This window comes from Pezoporus wallicus, unplaced genomic scaffold (assembly GCF_028554395.1).
Source record: "Pezoporus wallicus isolate ANWC-B61680 ecotype Strahan unplaced genomic scaffold, APGP_CSIRO_Pwel_v1 contig_3486, whole genome shotgun sequence".
NCBI lineage: Eukaryota > Metazoa > Chordata > Aves > Psittaciformes > Psittacidae > Pezoporus > Pezoporus wallicus.
Genome location: NW_026642292.1, coordinates 3652249 through 3667147, shown reverse-complemented (window position 1 = coordinate 3667147; position 14899 = coordinate 3652249). Strand labels below are relative to the sequence as shown.

The window sequence follows — 14899 nt, the reverse complement described above, 5'->3', positions numbered from 1 at the left end:
GCTTCTCTTCCCCTAGACTTAAATTCAGCCCTCCCCCCAACCCCCACCATTCCATGCAAAAAAAATGAGGTTCATGTAAACATGTTCATAAAACATAAGTGCTGTAAATCTAAATTAGAACCACATCTCACGTAACTATTTTGCATAGAGAATTTGTGACTAAAACACTAAACAGGTTTACTCCCCAAGCCTTCACTGAGCACAGCAGCTCTGCTAACCTGTCAAGTCAAGGCCATCCTGGACTCCACCACCACATCCCTCCCAGCCCATTCCTCTCTGCAATAGGACTTAGCTAGACAGTGCAGGGCCCAGAGAGAGTCAGGAGCTGTAAATTTCATTTTCCGCCCTTCATCTCCTCACTCTTTTTGTAACTGCTACCAGTAGCATCAAGCTGGATGAAAAAAAGAATGTGCAGGAAGTTTCCTAGAGATTTCCTAAAGGTGCAATGCAATCTGTAATACATAGGAATACAGCTCTCAGAAGAAGTGCCCTCACAATGTACACCACCGGCTACCCAGTGTGATACAGAGGCACTGGGTGACTCAGCAGCAAAGTTCTGAAAATCAGTTTAGACAAACTACAGGGACCTTTGAAAGAAGCATTCCAAACACTCATAGAATTAAACAGAATTAGTATGTAAAAAAACACTGAAGGAAATTCAATGGGTTTTGATAATAGCTTTAGAGCTAAATAAACTCTGAGAAATAAATTCAGAAAGGTGCCGATTTGTCATGTGAACCTTTTTGCTGAGCTATTTCAGGAATACAGAAAAGGGAACTCACTCCAAAACAGTTACAAAAAAGGAAATTAGCAGCACAGAAAAGCATAGACTACAGAGTTAGGCCAAGATGGATATGCACAACACAATCCCTGCTCATGCTCTAAGCAACATTCAGTGTTACACAGAATCATAGAATCATTAACGTTGGAAAAGACCTTTAAGATCATTGAAATCTTAAATGAAGGGTTCCACTGAGAAAATGTATGATAGTGAAACTATTGAAATAGTGGCCAAAAATTGCTGTCAATAATTAGAAATCTCCAGTAAGTGTTTTAATTGCTCCTATGCAAGTTTACAAAGACATTGCCTAAAGAACAGTCAGGTGCTTTTGAAAATAATTAAAAAAAAAAAAAAGCATAACAAAAAATGCTGGGCAGAAGTTTAAAATATATTAACTAAAATGTTAAAGACATTGCAAAACAGAAAGTCAACACTATCACTCACTCACTATGTTTACAGAAACAAACTTTGGATCCCTTCCAATAGCGGGAAACTCCCAATTCACCCAGAAGAGCAGAGGAGGTAATTTATTTTTCAAGTGCTATCTACACCACTTGAATACTTTTATTTGATCTTTTCTCTCTTATGAAACAACTTCTTCATTCAAAGAAGTTCTGACCTGATTACAATCCTTTATCAATGTTATTTTTTCACAAAGAAAGTGTTAACTATCGTTCTTAGGTGTGATTCAGACAGCATCTGCAGTGCCTTCCTCTACAGAGCAACTAAATAAAGGATTTATACTGTTATTAATAAAAAAAAATTAATAGTTTTCTGGTTTGACATCATCTTAGCTGCAATAATCTGCTGCCAGAAATCAGAGGCAGACACAGCCTACGCCACAGGTAACAGCATCTGCAGACAAGGAAACAAACACCAGTTGCACAGCAAAGTGTCTGTCCTCTGCTGTCTCCTCAGTTACACTCAGTCCCCACTGCAGGGACTGCCTTATTTGGCATAGCTGTGCTGTTATTTCCCAGCTGAACAAAGCACAGTGACATATTACTACCTTAAAACACTGACCCCCTGTTGCTGCCAAATGATTTGAAGTGATGGCCAGAAGGGAGGAACACTGCCTAATGATTAACTAATATAAAATGAATCAATAAAAACCCTGACAAGCCTTATAGCACCTGGGTCGGAGCAATCCCAGGCACAGCTACAGGTTGGGCAGAGAAGAGATTCAGAGCAGGGCTGCAGAGAAGGACTTGGGGCTGTTGGTCGATGAGAAAATAAACATGAGCCAGCTTCAGTGTGTGCTCGCAGCCCAGAAAGCCAACCATATCCTGGGCTGCATCAAAAGGAGCGTGACCAGCAGGTCAAAGGAGGTGATCCTGCCCCTCTACTCTGCTCTCGTAAGACCTCACTTGGAGTATTATGTACAGTTCTGGTGTCCTCAACATAAAAAGGACATGGAACTGTTGGAACAAGTCCAGAGAAGGGCCTCGATGATGATCAGGGAAGTGGAGCACCTCCTGTATGAAGATAGGCTGAGAAAGTTGGGGCTGTTCAGCCTGGAGAAGAGAAGCCTGCGTGGAGACCTCATAGCAGCCTTCCATATCTGAAGGGGGGCTATAGGGATGCTGGGGAGGGACTCTTCATTAGGGACTGTAGTGACAGGACAAGGAGTAAAAAAAAAAAAAAAAAACTTAAACAGGGGAAGTTCAGATTGGATATAAGGAAGAAGATCTTTAAGTAAGAGTGGTGAGGCACTGGAATGGGTTGCCCAGGGAAGTTGTGAATGCTCCATCCCTGGCAGTGTTCAAGGTCAGGTTGGACAGAGCCTTGGGTGACATGGTTTAGTGGGAGGTGTCCCTGCCCATGGCAGGGAGTTGGAACTAGATGATGTTGAGGTCCTCTCCAACACTAACTATTCTATGATTCTATGATTTGAGGTATGATGATGTTTACCAGATACATTTCCTCCAACCAAGATTTGAGAATACACTTTAAGGTGTTAACAATACAGTGTTTGTGTTTCACTTCTACTAGAACATATTTTCATTTTTAGGAAAGAACAATTCTTAATGTGCCAAAGATGCCAACTAATCTTTACAAAAATCTCTGTCTGCAAGTCGAGCCTACTAGCATTTCCCTCTTACAGATAGAAAAGCTGAGGTACAGAAGGCAATGCAAACTACCAGCTATAAATTAGTGCTGGAGCTCAAAATCAAGCCCAGCATCATTGCTTCTATGGACAGCTGTGCCTAGTTTCACCTAGGGGAGGCAATACAGCTCTAAATGAAGTATTTAAAGCCTTTGTACCCTGTCCTTTCCCCAGCACTGCTACTATCACTCAACCAAAAGCAGAGAATATCTCCCAGTATATGCCTGTGCACTGCCAGTGCATGACTGGCACACCTCCAGTCCCATTTCTCTAGAGGAACTGGGGACCACTGGGGAAGAAGGGATCAAGGACATGGGATGGTATGAACTATTCTTACAAAATGTATCTACTCAGGGGCTGCAGAGTGATTCCTGATACAAGCTTTGCTGCCTCTTTAGAGTCAACTTCTACCCATCTCCACTTGCTCACAGGTAAAAGGCAAAGACAACCACAAAAGCACTAAAACCCATTACTGAAATAATATATCAGCACTGGCTAAGGTCCCAATCCAAGAGAAAAAACTTATTCAGTAAAGTATATGTTTAAGTATTACAAAAGTCAGTGTTGGCTGCATGAAGTGATGCCAGTGTTCTGTTTGGAAGGCAGAAGAGGGATACTCATTTAGCTTAATTTTCCTGAAATGAAATCAACTTTTCAGCAATTTGGGCAATGTTGAGTTCAACAGGAATGCTGTCTTCAACTATTTTGCCCTCAGAAATGACTTCATGTGAAAATCTGCCCACAGAGCATTACAGAAGAGACATTTCTCTGTGAAATCTTCTGCCAGACTCTGTAAAGGTTATCCCCAGTTATCAGGATGCATCAAATCCCATGGGAACCAGACACAGGATGTATTTCCCTCATTCCCTACAGTGATACTAAACAACAGCCCTTTGGAGTGCTAAATGCAAGCATTTCGAGATGCTCTCCAGAAGGTTCCTCAACAGCTGACCTGTTACTGCTTTGTATGCATTACTTTTACTTAAGTTATGGAACACTCCTCTTACACCAGAACTTTCAAAATGGATTCTTATTACAGGGTGGTGAGAAAACACAATCAGCAGACCTATCCACAGTAAGACATATCCTGGTTCTTACAGAGGAGGACACAACTGCTGTGCCAGCAGCACAGTGAACAGGCTTCCACATGTTTTGCATTGTAGGGAGAACATCCTATCACAGCTGCACACTTCACAGTACCACAGGAGGGCTGCAATAGACAACCAGACCGCAGTCTTTCACTTGCGGTGCACCTCCAGACTTGATATAAAGGTGCATTTTGTCTCTTCCCAGGCAAAAGAGCCTTGCTGGGCCCTCTCATGAAGGAGACACACCCCAAGATCAGCAATGTGGTTCCCACTTGGGGAAAGACCATCCTCCGTGATTACTTTGCGGCACTTGGTAAATTAAAACAGGAACATCCCGAACACCGCCTCTGTCACTCACTGCTTTCTACCTGGCAACTTTATGGTAGTTCTTCTGCTCCTCAAAGATGACTCTACACAGAAACCTGCCCCCGCTCCCAGTGGTGCTTTTACCTCCCAGGGCCCCCCAGCCCGGCCCTGCCCACCTCAAGCCGCAGCGCAGACCACGGCCGGCAAACACCGCGCCCGCACACGCACTAACGGCTCCACGTACAGCCCCGCGCGGCCCCTCACGCCGACCGTTAAACGGCTGCGCCGTGGCCCCACCCCATGCTCCCCAAAACAGCCCGCTCCCGCCTCCCCGCCCCGCCTCCCCTTATTGCCCGCGGGCCGCAGCACCCCTACCCGCCCGCCCCGGCTCCCTGCCAGCAGCAAGCCGGATCTGGGCACCGCGGTAGGCTCTCCCCGCGACCCGGGGTCTGCGAGACCCTACTCTGCCCGGCCCAGGGCGGAGCAGAGAGGCGGGGAGCGGTGCCTAGCCTGGCCCGGCCCATCGCGGCACCGCCCCGCGCGGGGGCTTTGTTACCCCGCATGCAGCATCCTCCGCGGCGGCTGCTATCCCCGCCCGGCCCCCCGCCTCGCGGAGCGCTCGGGAGGCGGCGCGGTGGGGACACCCCGGCGGCAGGCCCGCCCCGCGCGGTGCCCGCCGTCACTGCCGCGGGCGGTTGGGCCGCCGGCGCCTCCCCCGCCGCGGCGGCCTGATGCGGCACCCGGCGCCGCCCCGCCTGGCTTGCGCTCCCGTTTTCCCCGAAACCCCTCCGCCTTGATATCCCCGGGGGCGCGGCAGGGGCGGTGACGCCCTGTGCCCGGTTGCCGGTCATGCGGGGCGCGGCCCCCAGCTGCCCGGCAGCGGGCGGGGGGCGTTGAGACCGGGCGGCAGCGATGCCGGGGGTCGGCGGGGCCGCGGCCGCCGCTAGGCACCCCCAGTCCGGCGAGGCGGCGGCAGCGCCGCGGGACGAGGAGCAGCAGGAGGAGGAGGGCGAGGAGGATCTCCGCGACGGCGGCGTCCCCTTCTTCGTCAACCGCGGCGGGCTGCCTGTGGACGAGCCCACCTGGGAGCGGATGTGGCGGCATGTGGGCAGGATCCACCCCGAGGGGGAGCGGGTGGCGCAGAGGATCCGGGGAGCTGCCGACCTGCCCAAGGTGAGATACCCCGTCCCCACGGAGCTAAGGCGGCATCCAGCTGGGAGGAGCCGGTCGCCTCCCTGTCTCTGAGGCCGGGCCCCCGAGCTCGGAAGCGATCCCTCGGGAAAAGGGCCTCGGGGTGTGCTTGCTGGAAGCAAAGCCTCGCTGTAACTGGGAGTGATTGAGGGTGCTGCGGGGCTCTGCCCTTCCGTGGCGGCCAGCAGTAGCCTCTTCTGAGGTCTCGCTGGAAAACAGATTTCAGGTGGCTCATGTGGTGGATTGTGCTTAAGAGGAAGACTGGATAAATGATGAAAGGATGAGAGAGTTAAATTTAGAAAAGTCCGAACACTTGTGGTGGGAGGGTGAGGGAGATAGGCAGAGGTGAGTCTTTAAACATGAAGAAATTAGATTTGGGTACAGTCTCCCACACTGAAAGCCATTCTTGCACAGAACGGTGTGTCAGAAAAGAGACTCTTGACGCCAGAGAGTTTAAAGGGTTGTTAGTGAACGCTTGCAGAGCTTGTTGCTGGTGTGTAGTCAGATGTGATTTTGAGCGTGTTATTGGCCTTGCAGGAGAACTCTGTGAAAAGAGGGACTGGTGATCATTTCACTTAACCTTGTTCCCTACTGAAATAGTAGCATGTGAATTCTTGTGATTGTTGCTATCTATCTCTGTTGCACCTCAGCTGGAGAAAAATCTCCCCCTTTCCTTGGTATCCTGTGAACAAAAGACACTGCAAACATTCGGTTTGTCACTCCAGTGGTGGGTTAGGAGAGTATTCCCATCACACTATCAGAGGAAACTCAGATGTAAAAACCGTAATTTTTTTATGCTCAGACTGTTTTAGTAAGGACTTTACCTCCCTGGGAAGGTAACTGAAAGTATACAAGAACATGCTTTTATATAGTGCACAGGCACTGCTTTCCAGCAGTAACTGGAGAAACATGTGATGCAACATCTTTCGTGGAGTGAAGAGTTATAGGCACCTGTGGCAGCAACCAGAATGAATCCTGAGTCCTGATTACAGTCCCTGTTCTAACCCTACTGAACTTTTCCTTCCTTTTTAGATTTCCTTCCTCTCGACTTTGTCCTGAGCCTGTGTGAAGGCTGAAAACGTTTCAAATCAGTCAGAACGCACACTACTCAATTTCCTGACCAAATGGGCTGACTTGACGAGGAGAGGCAAAGGAAATGGCAGTAAAAGGTTCACAAACAAAAGCCCAGCACATGAGGAGAGGGAAATACAGTGTTCAGTCTCTGGTTTTGGTCTTAATGTTCTTCCACTGTTCTCACTTTGTAGTCTTGATGCCAAAGGGTTACAGTCAAGGGACATAGGTGGTATAAGCTCTTGCAATAACAGGTGAAATTGGGCTATCCGTTTATTTGGCATCCGCTAGCACCCTGGAACCCAGATATATAAACTACTCGCTGCTCTGCAATTTGGGGTCCCATTCACATGCTTATTGGGCACACAGCTGAGAGGATGCTGGGATGCAGGAAGCAGCAAGGATGGATGGGCTTTGTTTCCCTAGCTCCTCTTCCCCTCTAGGGATGTGTTTTTATCTTTGAGGACTGCTTATATCACCACCTGCCTCCATCAAGTTTCTTTGAATGGCTGATGCAACAGATGAGAATTAGGGCAATGGGTGTACTCTGCAGGATTAGCTCCTTTGAAAAGGCAGGTATGCTCCATGTGCTGGAGGGCGAACAGGCCTTTTTTAGGTGTTGAAAACTGGACAGGGGTTCACCAACTGTGATATTTTTGGCTTTAAACGGTAGCCAGCATTGGGTTTGGGGGGAAATAACTCTCAAAAACAGTTGGCCATAAATAAACTTAATACCATAAAATGACAACTGCAGGAGGCTGTGATCAGACTTCAGATGTTCACAGAGCAGCTGCAGGGGCCATATCTTTCACTGGGGGGTGAGAGCTCAGAGATCTCTTCTGGTTTCTGTTTCCTTCCAGTAGATTTGGGGTGAGTGGGCATCGAGTGAGCCATGCCATGGTGGCAGGACATTGTTGATTGGCCATGCACACTGGGCTTAAGAGCCACCCTCCTGCAGGCTGTTCCTTTTCTAGCAACAGGATGGGGTATTGCTTTGCTTGGAGCTACTGGGACCATCAGATGGGTCCACACTGAAAATACAAACTGATGTGTGCTTGCCTCATTAAGAAATTATGGATTTTAAATGAGGTGGTTATGAGGACAAAGACAGGAGGAGTTGCATCTAATGGATTCATGCTTGAAGAGGGGAGTAAAATCCAGTTTATTTAGTCAGGCTAACAATTGGGATTTGTATTGCTCTTATGTTGCTTGCAAAAGGATGATTGGGGAGGTGCTTGGATACATGTAAACACCATAAAATAAAGTGTTGCTACACTAGGCTAGCCAAAAAATCACCTTTGTCATACAGATAAGGGTGGAGCTTTTTCTGTGCCTTGCTCCCATCTGCCTTGCCACATATATAGCATGGCCCTCTGTTGTTCTCAGGATCCCCTTTCTTAAAACGCAGTCCCAGTCCCACGCATATAGCCAGTCTCCTGGGGTGCATAAATCTAGGAGCGGCATGATGCAAGCCCTCCATACAAGTGATGAGGGACCACAGGCATGTTCAGTCAGTTTGCTAAGCCTGGCAGAGGTATGCACTCTGGGAAATCTGGGCTCTCTTCCTAGCTGCCCCTCCAGCTTCCTGAATAACTAAAAGGGAAACAAAATAGATCTGACTTCTTATCTTTTCTTCTACAAATAAATTCCTCCCTGCTTTCTGGAGGATTGTGAAGACTGCCTAGTATTTATAGCCCTTCTGAAATGTGGATACTGCATAAGGACAAAATGTTAGGGTCTTCCATCCTGTCAGTGTGGGGATGGAGACCTTATTTCTCTCCTCCTGTTTCTATTGCCCCATTAAAATGCTATAGACCTGATGCAAAAGAAACTGTAGCCCAGTCTGGGCTGCAGGCCCAGATCCCAGAGAGAGGGAGCACACTGTACTTCCATCAGTTTAATTACTTGAGGTGCAGGATGCTCTTCTGCATTAACTAGTCCCCTGCTGAACTGGTTGCCATTCCACTGTCCAGCGTGGCACTGCCCTTTGAGGAAAAGGGGATATGGGGGTCTGCACAACTAGTAAAGGGAGAAGTATCTATCCAGTCATTAATCTGTGCCATCAATGTGCACTTAACCTGCCAGTCTCCACTCAGAAAGCATGGAAGTGTCTGTGCTGAAGAAATGGAGCCAAGTTAAATAGTGAGCCTCTCCTGCTTGTTACCTCTTTCATTGTTTCTGCTTGGAAATTATTTCCTGTGACTCTGTGTCAGCTCACAGCATCCAAACTGACTCAGCTCGTGTGGTTCCAGAGATGCCTCCATCCGTGATCTGCCCTCTGGAGCCTTCCCTGCTCCTGCTGTGGCTGAAGAAACCCAGTTTCACATCTGCTCCTGCCGTTCATGTGTTGTTTCCTGCAAGTGAGCCAGGAAGTGCCACTGCTTGCTCCAAACAGGGTATATCAATGAGGCACTGGAGATGGTAACTGGCACACCTCCAAGAGGTACTATGAAAATGGGTACCAGTGGCCAAATGATGCTACTTAAATTAAAAAAAAAAATAAAATAAAAAAAAAAAGAGACTGATGAAAAAACATGGAGAGAAAATGGGTGGAGATTGAGTTTAGTTCAGCATTTACTTGATGGTGGTGTTTGGAGCTAGGCTTAAAAACACAGATTATGGTTTTCAGAGGCAGCAACAGCCCATCTCTCCAGGTTAAGAAGTCTCTGGCCTCTGTACTGTGCAGGCAAAAGCAGAGCACAACCATGTGGCAAACCAGGAGAGGGAAGTGATCTGACTGAAAACTACCCATGCTTGCTGGCTCAGCTTTCAGCTGGTTGAGGTCTGGACCTGGTTCACCAGTCACCTATGCCAACCCAGAGCAAGAAGGAGGTATGGAAATGAGTGGCCACAGAAATACAGGTGGAGGGTGAGAAGTGGCTACAAAGCCATGGTCAGCAGAGGCAGTTACAGCGGAACAGAAAGCCCAAGGGAAGATCTGGTTCTGACTAGCTCTTTCCTAGTTGGGGATAGCCCATCTTTAGGGGGAAATCTGAAGAGGAACTGAAATGCTGAAAACCAAACTGCTGGGAAAACCTGCAGTCTGGTATCAGGGAGGTATGTCCAAGGCATAAGCTAACCTTCAGAGACAAAATGCTAGGCTGTTTCTCCAAGTCTGTCAATCAACACCAAATCTGTGTCTTCTCCATTGTATTTGTCCTGTGGACAGGACACTTGTCTTCCCTTAGATACATTTTCTCAGCTGCTGACAAGGCTGCAGTTGTCCCTGTGGAGCAGATGGTGAGGAAAATCTGACTGGACCCATAAGGCTGAGGCCTCAGAATGGCACAGCAGTCCAAATCGTGAGCTTTTGGAAGTCATTCTCTGACCACATAATTCAAAACAACAGACACTGCAGGGCAGATTCATGATGCTGTCAAGCCTGTGTCCTAGTCAGTGCCAACTCACCGGCAGTGAGGGACCTTTATATCCTTGCTTACAAGACTGCTCTATGATCCAGTGGCTTTGGGAAAACTCATTCTCCATTTTTACCTCCCTCTCTCATCTTACTTTTGTTTTGTGCCTTCCAGTTTGCATATTTGAATGAGGCCAGGCTCCTTCGGGTGATAACTTCCCTGTCTTGCATCTTGCCTTGTCAGTTAATTTTATCCCATTCTTCCAATGTAGTGTTGCCTAAATGCAGGACTCTTTCACACAGTTTCTCTTGCAGCTCTGTGGTGGTGCTTCATTCTGAATCCCTTTCCAGTTGTCAATGTGGAAACAGTGGAATGTTCTGGTGCAATCACTTCGGACAGCAAAAAGAGGCTGGTTTCAGAGAACACACTCCCTGTAGTTATCTGCCACTGAGTTCAGCAAGAAGCTAGAGAGGTTAGGAAGCAGTGATTTACATTTTGCTCCCCATTTCAGATTCCCATACCAAGTGTGCCTACGTTCCAGCCGTCCACCCCCATCCCTGAGCGCCTGGAAGCTGTACAGCGCTACATCAGGGAGCTTCAGTATCCTTTACTGTTATGTTAGTCACTGGTGTGATAACCCAGAAAGAGGGAGCAGAAGAGCTTGTTCTGATGTAGTTGGAGGAGAACTGAAACTTGCTCCCTGAAAAAAGGAAGCTGGGCTTGGGATGGTGGTTTGTTTAACTGCTTTGGGTCTGCCCAAGTTATTTTCTAATCCTGTTCACTCCATGTGACAAACAGGCATGTTGTCAAGGGCCTTTTCCTACTCCCCATGCTTCTAGGTCAGTGGCCATTTTGTTAGAAACACTCACACCTGCAACCCTGACAGCCAAGTCTTAGACTACAAACTGCGTCACCTCACTGGTAAGGTATAGGTGAGCTGTGGTGTTAAGAATAACTGCTTCTCAGGTCATCCCACTTGAACACTCTTCACTGTAGCTGTTTAAAGGTTAGACAGCTGCCCTGCTTTTGTGCATCTGTGGTATTCTGCCCCTTCATATGCAAAGCTGCCGGTGTCACTGTGTCCTGGGAATAAGATTTATCCATCCCTATTGTGCTGGACAGCAGGTATGTGTGATGCATGCACAGTCTAATCTCACTGATGAGATACAGAGCTAGCTCTGGCTTCAGCCCTAAAAAAAATAGTAAGGAGGCAGACCTTTTGACACCTCTCACCCATCTAAGGTGATTGTGTGCTGGATTGGATCCTTGTCAGTCTTAGAATAAGGTAGACCAGAGCAGGCAGAGATCTATCTAACTATGTTCTGTCCTAGTAACTGGAAGGCTGAGCAGAGCATTTGCTGTCAGCACTGAACTTTGGGAAATGGAGTGGAAATGTGTGTGTGGGCAAGAGAAAGAGAAGAATTGACAAGAAGGAAATACAGTGGAAGTTAGGAAGGACTATAAAAGGGAGAAATGCATGAGAGGGAGATGGGGTCTTTCTCGTGTTGCTCTTATATTTGTGGGATCATGACTTTGCTGTGAGAATAGTAAGTAACATGAAAGTTCTTCAGACAGGTTTTCTTCAAACTCTGTTTTCCAAGCTGTCAAGCCTTTAACTTCTTGCCTCCAGGTACAATCACACTGGGACACAATTCTTTGAGATTAAGAAGAGCAGACCTCTGACTGGGTAAGCACTGGCAGTCCCTACAGCATTTAATCCTTGCTTTACAATATTGGGGCCCACTGCTTTTCCTTCCATTCCCTGATCAAGGTCAGGGTGGCTCTTAGGGCTTTCAGTACTGCAGCTCCATCCTGCTTTAGGTGACTGTATTGTCTGTTGCCTGGGGCATGGCTGGGCAGAACTGTGTCTGGCCTTTCTCAGGGACAAGAGTAGATTTTATTCTCGTGAGTCAGTAAATCAAATAACGTATTTCCAGGTGTGCAGATTCTGCTTGTTTCTAACTATATGAGCTATATATAGAAGATATAACTATATAAACTTCTGATGGATTCTGAAATTAGGTCCTGCCCTAAACAAGCTTCATAAAAGCCAAGTATCTTTACAGGTCTAATTTCATAGCTCCTGTGAGTGCCTTTGCAGAATCTACTCTTACTAAGCTTTGATGTCTCATACTTTGAAGGAGAAGGGGGATTCTCCTGACAGCAAATTTTGGGAAGAGCTGTGCTCTGTAAGTTAAGGAGATAAGCACCTGATGTTAATTGACTCTCCTGCCCTGCATACTGAAAGCCTCCCAAGACTGGCTTCTTACCACTGGTCTCGTCCACAGACTTATGTGACCCTAGATGTCCTGTGTTTTAACCAGTGCAATGGCTCCTCCACAGTATTTGTTGAATGGAGAGTAGAGTTGATGCCAGAGAATAGGGCTTTACTGTCCTTGAACCTTGTGAGGCAAACACTGCTGGCCTTTGGTCCTTTGAGGCTTCTGCTTGTGGCCACACAGGTGTCCATCCAGAACTCACTGAGCCAAGTGCTGTGGTCTCACTCAAACAGAGGTAGGCCAAGTAGGCAGCTTTGCTGTAACTTACTCAAGTTCCTTGTGAGCAGCAACAGCATGTGGTAGAGACCTGGTTTGGATTTAGTATCTTCTTAAAGAAGATACTTTCTTCTGTTCCCTGTCCTCAGTGGGCCTTCTCTGCTGGAAACCTACTTCACATATATTGTGCAAAAGGGCTAAACTAGCCACATTTGCATAGCACAAGCCCTCTGACTGTCCTTGTCTTTCCCCTGTTCCACTTTGCAGGCTGATGGACCTGGCCAAAGAAATGACCAAAGAGGCCCTGCCAATAAAATGCCTGGAAGCTGTGATCCTGGGAATGTATCCTTTCCTCGTGGAATTGTGCATGTCTGTCCATCTTTGTGTTTTCTCCTCTGTTCCCTTATGATGCTTTCAGGCTGCTGACAATATTGCTGCCAAGCCCCACATCCCTGTGTTTTCCCTACCCAGTTCTCCCAGAAAACCACCAAAAAAATCCAAATCCAAGCAATTCTCTGAAATACCAGAACTAGTTCTTCGAAGTTGCTCTTCCTTCACCAAGAAGGCTGATGCTGCTCTGGACAATTCTGTATGTGAGAAAAAGATAAAGGAAGAATCTAAGGAACATCTAAAGAGGGACAAAAATACTAGCTAAAGTTAGGTCAGGAAGTCCTTTGTGGACTAACATTGTTCCCTTACTGCAATGTTGCCTGCATGTGTTCTACATTTAAAAAGTTAGCAATCCTCCACAACTTCTAATTATGATGTATGTCACTTTCCTATTATGTCGAACACTGCCTGCCAGCTTAGGCAATACCTTTATTAATTCTAGACATGTCATCTCTAAGTACACATCTTTCCTCGCTATCTTCCAGGCTTAGTCTATGTCACTCAGGCTGTAAGTTCTCGATGCACATTGACAAAGCCACCTGGAATGGCACAGGTGGCAAGCAAATGGTTCAGAAGGGTAGTCTGATAAGTATTTTGTCCTTAAGGTCCTTGGTTTGTGTGTGAAATAGCAGCTAGTGAAACAGATTAAAACAATCTGAGGAATAATGCTACAGCATTATTATTACAGCATTATTATTACAGTTTGGGAGCTATGGAATACATATGCTTGAGGTGTTAGCACTTTAACTTCTGCTTCACAAATATGCCTTGAAATTAACTTCCCTTTGTTGAAGGTTTTGTTGAGGAGGCCAAGTCTGATTTCCCTGTGACCCAGATGAAAGTGGGGCAGCTTGCAATAGGTTGGACCTTTGACCCGGAGAACAAATCTTGCCTATCTGATGCCTGAATCGGTGGCAAGTCTGCTGAGCAGGCTGGGAGGATCTGGAGGAGGAAGGAAGTATCTTGTCAAGAAAATGGTATCACTAGTTGTTTCCTCAATAGCGGCTGCTGTCAGTTACCTCACCAACAACATGACCACGCTGGACCGTTTCCCCATTAGCTTCAAAACCCACTTCTCAGGGAACTACTTCCGACACATTGTGCTGGGGGTGAACTTCGGAGGCCGCTATGGGGCACTGGGCATCAGCCGACGTGAGGAGCTCATGTACAAAGCACCTGTCTTCCGCACACTGAGTGAACTCATCTTTGACTTTGAGGAGGCATATCGCCGCTGCTGGCACACTCTCAAAAAGGTGAAACTGGGCCACTGTGTGTCCCATGACCCACACAGTGTGGAGCAGATTGAGTGGAAGCATTCCATCTTGGATCTAGACAAGCTAACCCGGGAAGACTTCCGCAAAGAGCTTGAGAGACATGCCCGTGATATGAGGCTGAAGGTAAGCAGCAAGGATGGAGAAGCAGTTTGCTGCTGCATCTGCTGTCTTGCCTAGCTGATGGTGTACTGCGGGAATGAAGTAGTAACCATGACACTCTCCTAATGGTGCTCGAGGGTGAATTGGAGGCTGAGGACTCCGGTATACAGGCTGGTTCCCTAATGGATGATCATGCAGTACTGCAGTTGTAATTAGCTTGGACTGTATACAGTACTTGAAGACATAGCTGTCGCTATTAGTAATTTTTTTCTGGCTTTTGCATTTTTTTATGTGCTTGCCTTGCCTTTTTGTCTTTAATTCCCATATAATTAATCACTGTTAGGCTTTGTGTTTTCTGGTTACTACTCATATTGGTTGTCTGCTCACGTTGCTCTTACTTTTTCTGGCAGATTGGCAAAGGAACTGGGCCACCATCTCCCACCAAGGACAGAAAGAAAGATGTCTCCTCCCCACAAAGAGGTCAGGCTAGCCCCCATAGGCGCAACAGCCGTGGGGACCGTCGGTGAGTGCAGCTGCTGGGCAGGAAACCCATATAGAGCATCTCCATTTTAGTCACAGACCTACACATTGCTGTCAGGTTTTGGATCCTTCTAATGTCTTACTGGGGTTCTTCATAACAGGCGCTACTTATCTGACCTGCAATAGCATTCTTCCCTAGTCTGTGCCTTTATGAGTATACCATTGACTGGGGAGTGGGGAAACAGCTAGGGTTTGTTTGTT

General features: G+C 47.2%; 1 protein-coding gene across 1 annotated transcript in view; it reads left to right on the top strand.

The window, feature by feature from the left end:
• Positions 1-4978: 4978 nt before the first annotated feature.
• VASH1 (vasohibin 1) overlaps positions 4979-14899 on the top strand; it is an 11087-nt gene continuing 1166 nt past the window's right edge. Inside the window, exons 1-6 of the mRNA XM_057428578.1 lie at positions 4979-5455; positions 10412-10500; positions 11531-11587; positions 12663-12737; positions 13801-14182; positions 14569-14681. Coding sequence (XP_057284561.1) covers positions 5195-5455; positions 10412-10500; positions 11531-11587; positions 12663-12737; positions 13801-14182; positions 14569-14681 — 977 coding nt within the window. The 5' untranslated portion in view covers positions 4979-5194. The remainder of the gene's footprint in view (positions 5456-10411; positions 10501-11530; positions 11588-12662; positions 12738-13800; positions 14183-14568; positions 14682-14899) is intronic.